Source organism: Trichoplax adhaerens, genomic scaffold (genome assembly GCF_000150275.1).
Source record: "Trichoplax adhaerens TRIADscaffold_7 genomic scaffold, whole genome shotgun sequence".
Taxonomy (NCBI): domain Eukaryota; kingdom Metazoa; phylum Placozoa; class Uniplacotomia; order Trichoplacea; family Trichoplacidae; genus Trichoplax; species Trichoplax adhaerens.
Window position 1 is genome coordinate 3,819,918 of NW_002060949.1, and position 7,493 is coordinate 3,827,410.

The window sequence follows — 7,493 nt, forward strand, 5'->3', positions numbered from 1 at the left end:
ATATGCCTGGCAGAAGGTAATTGACAATTTTTAACAGAATGAATTGATTCATTGTGTTGAATTGTTACAGTGTACTGTACACTGTACAGTGCAACCAGCCTGTACCCTGTACTGTACAAACAGCTACCTACCTTGAACTTACTGCAAGTGATCAAACTCATTGGCAAAACTACAGTGCAGCAGGAATATGGCTTGCATTCTTTTTGTGAATTTCATTTCACATAAAATGGAATTTTGCCTTTTTCCTTGCATTTTTTTAGAAGCATTACGAGTACGCGTGTATATGTCATATATACTCAGCACAATTGGTGCCAATGACTGGACATGATTCACTTTGAGATGTTATGTTTTCAATTACTTGGCGTGGCTGTATAGAGTGTTAGGATCATATCGGATATAGCACAGTACTGTACTTTAGATATGAGTATAGGATTTGATTTGAGCCAACTGACTGTAAAGTGAGTAATTTAGACTTGAATTTGAAATAAATATGGATAATATACAATAGATATGTTCATATATACTGTAGATATATCTATATCTAGATATTAATTTACAGATTAGCATGCTTGCAATGATTTCGCAAAGGACTCTTTCCTCGGCTTATATAACGGGACTCTTTGCAGTCCTTGTGAAATGCGATGTTTATTGGTCTGTGTGTGCTTCAAATTCCATGGTGCGGATACAGTGCTGGTCTAAATTCTGTCATAGGACGGCTCTCTTTGATGTTGGACCTTTAATAATTAAGCTAATAAAGTACTTAACCTTAGTTAAATCGTCTTTGTTAGTTTTTTCTAAAAGTCTCTACAATAATTTACTCAACCGAGCGGTGCAAACCCGATTTGGACTAAATCGGCTATGCGCCGCTCGGTTTTTCACTGATCTTCACCATGAAATACAGTACTACATCGGTAGGACTGTTTCAGCGAAGTGTACAATGAATTTAGCGCAAAACAAATGGGGCTAATGCTAATCTACTCATATCTCTCTCTATACTGGACACTGAGTGTGCAGTACAGTACTGTATGTATGTTTTATTACTATATTTTGCGTTTCAGATTCGATCGCTAACAAATGTTGGAACAGTCTACTGTACTCTACAGTGTACAGGATATTGCAAGTTTAAAATATACCTGAGTTTACACTACTAAGCGGACATGGTTAATTAATTTAGGATATTCATATAGATACTTTACCGTTTCCATGTCTTTCTTTTTAGTAATCTTTGATGTGTATTCCATTGTAACATGATTCTGCTAGTAGTAAATGAAGCAACAGACCAAATTACATACAAAACACTGGTACATTAGTATGGACGTGGCAGTCTGTTTTGCTGACTCCGAATATTTCAAGCAAATTGCCCCTACCTACAGTGTAGTACAATTGTTGCATATACATTGCAATCAGAATAGATGTCAGCTGATACGCAACTATTAGCTCATCAAGCAAAGGAAGCACGAATGACATTTTAGTAAGAAAGCAATTTCTATACTCTGGTACAGTATTTCATGGCATATTTATTTAATTATCATTTTTTACGGGTTAATCGTCATGACTACATACAATACTGTACATGCACTAGTTCCGTAGATAACAACAGTCATAGCTTCCTTGATGCCAGTAAATCTATAATGCTTACGGGGTTTTGTCTAAATATGAAACGGGATTTACCCGACTACTGTTATCTTACTGTGAACTATTGTACTGTACAATGTACAGTAGATCCAGCCATTTTGAAATTTAGTCTTTCGTACACCTCGCTGAAACTACGCTGCCGATGCATTATGTCCACTGACAGTATGTGTATTCCCTCTTAAATTGCAATCTTTTAAAATTTTTTCTCGCAGAGTTGTTATTATCTATTTGGTATCAATAGCTAGTCTTGACGTAACGTGCAGTCATTGCAATTCTCGGATTTTCATCAACTTTTTTCGTCAATTGTTAATTTTTAGACAATCTTCGCTTCAGCCGCTGTTGTATATGTGTTCATTTCGGAAGAAAGAAAAGAGCATTTCATCAGTAATGTAAGAATGTCAATATAATGTAAACTAGCTATCACAACGTTTACATCTAACCGTAAATTGATGTATCTTGCAAATCTGATAGGTAAACCTATACCTCGTAGGAACAACTGCAGGCGAGATACCGATGGCTATCGCATTTGCTGTAAATTTGCATTATATTTCTACTTCTTATTTGGACAATACACTGGCTGTAGTGTACGCTGGCATTTATGCCCCTATATCATCTTGTATAGTTGGAACTTCGATATGGATGCAAAGAGTTAAAGCTGTCAAATGGGTAAGTCGTTTTTGATGCGATTGTAAATCAAAACGGTCTACAAAACTTGAATCGAATTGTGAACATTTTTTGTACATATTTAATAATATAATCATAATCCCTCCGTAGCTCATGCTGACTAGTTCGGTCAGGAATACTGCTTCTGCAACTGCCGATCGATTCCCGCCAGGATATGGGTTTAGTACTTCTTCGCCTTCTGTCTAACGGAATTTATATTTTATCTATCGACTCATTCATTGCTTGTTAATGCTAAGTTTTGAATCATTTCTATGCTGATCAATTAATCAGCGTATAAATATCCAAAGCTTACGAATATGATTTGTTAACGTAGAAATGATTTTTCATATTATAACTTGCATCACATTTTGTTTGAAAAATCATGCATAGTACTATATGTATTTTTGGCCGTACCACGTTAAATCGCTATAGAAAGATCATCAATCTTATGGATTGTGCCTTGCGAAATAAGGACATTTAATAACTTTTTACCGTTGTAGTTTTACTCGTAGTTAATGTAGTACGATCCGTTGATTAGTTATTTCATGATAAAGAAAAGCCATATGCGCATGTAGGCGCTTTACTTTTGGTCTTGATATTATTCTCCTATATTACAATAAAATCGACATGTTCAATATTCATAACAGCGTGAATAGCAGCATTATAAAATGTACTGCATTATGTACAGTACATTGATAAAATATATTATATTACCTCCGTACTTCGGAGCATTGAGTCTACTAGTCTTCGTAATTTGCATAGGAACCAGTCGAACCCTTGCTCGTGATACTTGATATTCTATATGCTTGTATTGTAGTTTTACTTTACAGTACATATTACTGTCACTACTGCACCATGACAGATTAGTTGTATAGCCTTAAAAATGAAGTTGCAATCGTAATTATGTAAGTCTCGGTTTGAAGTAATTTAATGAGGATTTACTATCCATACTATACCACCACAAGCGACCCTGTTACGCACCTAGCTTTATAGATGTGGGTGCGCTTTATACGGCCAAACAGAGAGTAGGTGTATGCCAGAAACACAATGTTGCAGCGCTTGACGTTGCTTAAATTTATTGTAATTTAATATGCGATATACTAAAATTATATGTAGAAATTTCTATGTGCAATTAGTGGACGTTACTTTAAAATTAGGCCGATAATGCTACGCGGGTTGTATACATATATATACATTTTGTTAGTGACGATATACTAGTATCAAATTGGGTAAATTTACATTGAGAGAAGAATTACAAGGATTACCGGAAAGTTCAATTTAGCTGTATGATGATCATCGGCTTGCTCATTACGAGAATAGCTATTTTATTGGACTGAAAATGAATGATGGCAAGATCTTATTTTAAGCTATACATAATTTACTAATGTAGAGGCTATTATTATTAATTTATTCCTACGAGTAAGGAATATCGAAAATTTTTCATTACTATTTAAACTGATTGATAGAGGTAATACCGCATTTGCTAAATGAGTCGAAATAAAATATTTTCTATAATATTTGAAGAAACTTTTGAAATTTAGAATTATCACACCAATAGGTGTTACAATGGATTATAAAGATAACGGGCATCATGCATTAAATTTAAAGTTAGGTATAGCATATAGATTACTCTGTATTACAAATAAACAAATATATATACATGCTTGGTAAATACAGTTATAAAGCCTTTATAGTAAAATACTACGACAGAGAATATCGTTCCTGGTACTCTATAAATTTAAGAAGATGATATATTATAGTATACATTTCATGATATCTTTCTTTTATTTTCATAGATTATCAAAGAACTTAAATCGTCAGATAAAAAATATATTATCTACAATAACATAGTAGTAAATAAAAATAAATCTTTTGCTATATTTGTAAAGCAGATTTCGTCATAGCTATCGGTAATAGATCAATTCCTAACTAGAATAGTTTTACTTTCACCGGTATGGCTATTACAGTATAATGGATAGCGGCAGGTAAAACCTCTATTTTCTGCTGACTATAAGCCGTAGCAATGATATGAATCAGATGGACAATATTAAATATTTGTTATAATCTGTCGATAAAATCTGAGTTAGTCTCTAAGTATAGAAACTTTCTTTCAATTTAAGATTTACATTTATAGTAACTATAATGCGTAATGTTCTGAATAAGTGACTAACTTAAGATAAAACACGGAAAATCAACAGATTTATCAAACAAAATAAAATTATAATAACACTAGGATTAGTAGAGCACTTACAAAGATTATGCCTTGGAAGAAAAATTTCTGTAGTTTAACGTAACTAGATAGAATCATCCCTGCCATAAAACTGCTAGAAAGTAAGAGAAATTTGAAAACATTGTTAATTAGTCAGATGGCTTTAATCCGTTTTGGATGCTCATTAGGTACTTCTAACACCTACAGTACTTAGTTTTCGTCGTAGTTTTTCCGCAACAGAATCGAGTAATCAATTAATTCTTAAAGTATAATATTGTTATTACATAAGATTCAAGTTAAGATAGAGAAGACCTGGACCCCCGCGAAAAATAATAACAAAAAGATAATAAAAGGTCTTCTCTATCTAAGTTACCCATTTTAAAATACGCCAGGAAAAACTTGGTGACACTAGTTTGATCAAATCTAGGGATGTTACGTTGGATTAGAAACTTAATGGAAAGGTAATTTATAAGTTACTGCAAGTAATAGCATGGTTTATACAAATAGTATAACTGAAATGTGAATTATAAATTATTCAAATAAATTAATCTCTATTATAAAATTCTCTTAATTGTAATAATCGAACACGCTAAGCTTTATCTTATAAGCAGAAATTAAGCCTGCAGTACATTTACGTAGACATTGTTTTGATTAATTAATAATAATTGGAGCAATCAACGCTTTACCGTAGAATTTGACTATGGGTGTTATTTTCTGACTCAGTAAATAATAAAGAAATAGAATTGCCAAGTTCGGAAAATTACCAGATTAACTATGTCTATGATTAGGATTTAATATTTCAAAGATTTCTTGATGTAAAATTTGATGGAAACCTCTTACGTACTGTATTTCCTTTCATTTATAATTGAGAAAAAATCTACTTTCACGATGAATTAAGGTATCCAATGTTTATATCAGCATGTTGAAAGTCTACATGATGATGATGTTGAATTACAGTTCGTTCATACTCAAAATTGATAAACTTTTATGCAAATCGTTATTAGCTTAGTAACTTATTCAGTTAGTACTCTGGATTACTGTATGTAAGTGCAACAAGTAGTTATACACAAAGATATAGTGTATACGAGTTCTTTTCAAAGTTATTTATATTCTTCTATTTTGAGCCTCCCGATTATTTGTCGAATACTCTTATTGAAATATAATCCTGCAATCCCTTATATTCTACTTCCATATGATGCGAGTGTATAATTTTAATTCTCAAATGCTTATACTTCGAACTTGTAGTAAGCTATAGAAAGGATATTATCCATATTTATCACATTTGTGATCCCATAACGGGGAAGTAACATTTTATACTCGTATTTCTATTTTCAGTCGCAACCTGTATCGCATTTAAACAGAAAGTTCGATAGAATTGCATAAGTAGATTCCACGATTTTTTGTTTTATTTGTACTTTGCAGTAGATTTATTACTCTTCAAGTACAGTCTATTACTTTAACCTCAGCAATTATTAATAGATGCAGCTAATAAATACGGTCATAAAAATACAGAAATAGGATGTCTATAGCTCTTAATGAAGTAACCATGGCAATATTGATTCAATTTATTTATTGAACGTACAGTATTATCAATCAACTGCATTTAGCCTATTGAAATTACAAACATGATGATTTGTCTACATATGATATTTGCATACGGTATGCATAATTATTTTGTCAGTCTACCCATAGCATGTCGTTAGTGTTGAGTTTAGGCTTCTGTAAAGCACTAAACCACCTCTGAGCGCATGGCTTTCACTCTACACTAGTACATTAGAATCCAGTCATCATTCTGCTATTAATAAATAAGACACTATTTCGAGTTTTCGTCGGAGGCCTTTCTTGCTATCGTATATTTTAATCTCTAGCAATTCGTTAAGCTGTCATTAAGAGAACGTTTTATACGGTGCTTGACTTCTTGATTATCGCTTGATTCTATTTTCGGTAGGCTGATTAAAATTATTGATCAAAGATTTTCCGTAAACATTTTAAACACAAACTCAGCAGCTACTAGCTAGCTATAAATAGTAATTCCAATTACAATAATGCAATCATGTAGCTCAACTTTAATAGCAATTTAGACTCAAGATTTATGAATACATTTATTATTAAATATTTCTGCCGTCTAATAATTATAATTTGTTTCTTATACGTTTTACTAGGCCGTAAAATCGAAAAATGCCCTCTCCTGTCGTTATAAATGCAACCGATTTTTACACTCGATATCGGTTGCAGTTAGATAGCATTCGCAATTTTAGCATACTTAAGTTGCTCTTTTCAATCGGCTGTCTAATATGTTGTATTCTGTTGGCTACTTTCTTCACATTTTACTTTGACAACGCTTTTATTATAGTTCCTTTTATTGGTTGTAGCATAGTAAGTAATTATGATAACTAAAATTATTTTATTTTAATGACATCGAACGATTCTCTTATTAAATAATTACTACGGTTCGATGTCGATATTCAAAAAGAGCCAATTACAGCCACAAGCTTTTAAAATGAATCTGTAGGCTACGGATTTTGCATTATAAACTTACACGTACTGTATGATATTACTACAAGCGTATTCTCGATTGTGCTAGAACTGTTTCGGTGACATAGCTCTTAAATCTTTGATTTATTTATGTTAACCAGACCTTGCAAATTAACTTTAATAGTATCGTATTAGATAGTGATTCGTTAAATAAAATGTTGGTGCCTTAACAATGACATACAACGCAAATAAGTACTTGAATGTATCGAATTGTACTAGACGTGTGAGTGTATCCATTTCTCTTAACGTAATTTCGGTACAATCTATAGTCATTATGATTTTATAAGTCTTCATGCAGCCAATTTAGTCGATTAAGATCTGTTTAACACATTTGTAATTACTAAAGTTACATTATAGGGTGTGTATATACTATGATATGATCATTATTGACTATAAACTAATGACAGAAAAACGCTAAATTTTTATGTTTTAGACTATTCTTTCTTCCATC

General features: G+C 32.3%; 1 protein-coding gene across 1 annotated transcript in view; it reads left to right on the forward strand.

The window, feature by feature from the left end:
• Positions 1-2,505, forward strand: part of TRIADDRAFT_58216 (uncharacterized protein) — a gene marked incomplete at both ends in the record, with an annotated part of 3,213 nt that extends 708 nt beyond the window's left edge. The window contains 4 exons of the mRNA XM_002114060.1: positions 1,261-1,301; positions 1,953-2,024; positions 2,107-2,301; positions 2,410-2,505. Coding sequence (XP_002114096.1) covers positions 1,261-1,301; positions 1,953-2,024; positions 2,107-2,301; positions 2,410-2,505 — 404 coding nt within the window. The remainder of the gene's footprint in view (positions 1-1,260; positions 1,302-1,952; positions 2,025-2,106; positions 2,302-2,409) is intronic.
• Positions 2,506-7,493: the final 4,988 nt, after the last annotated feature.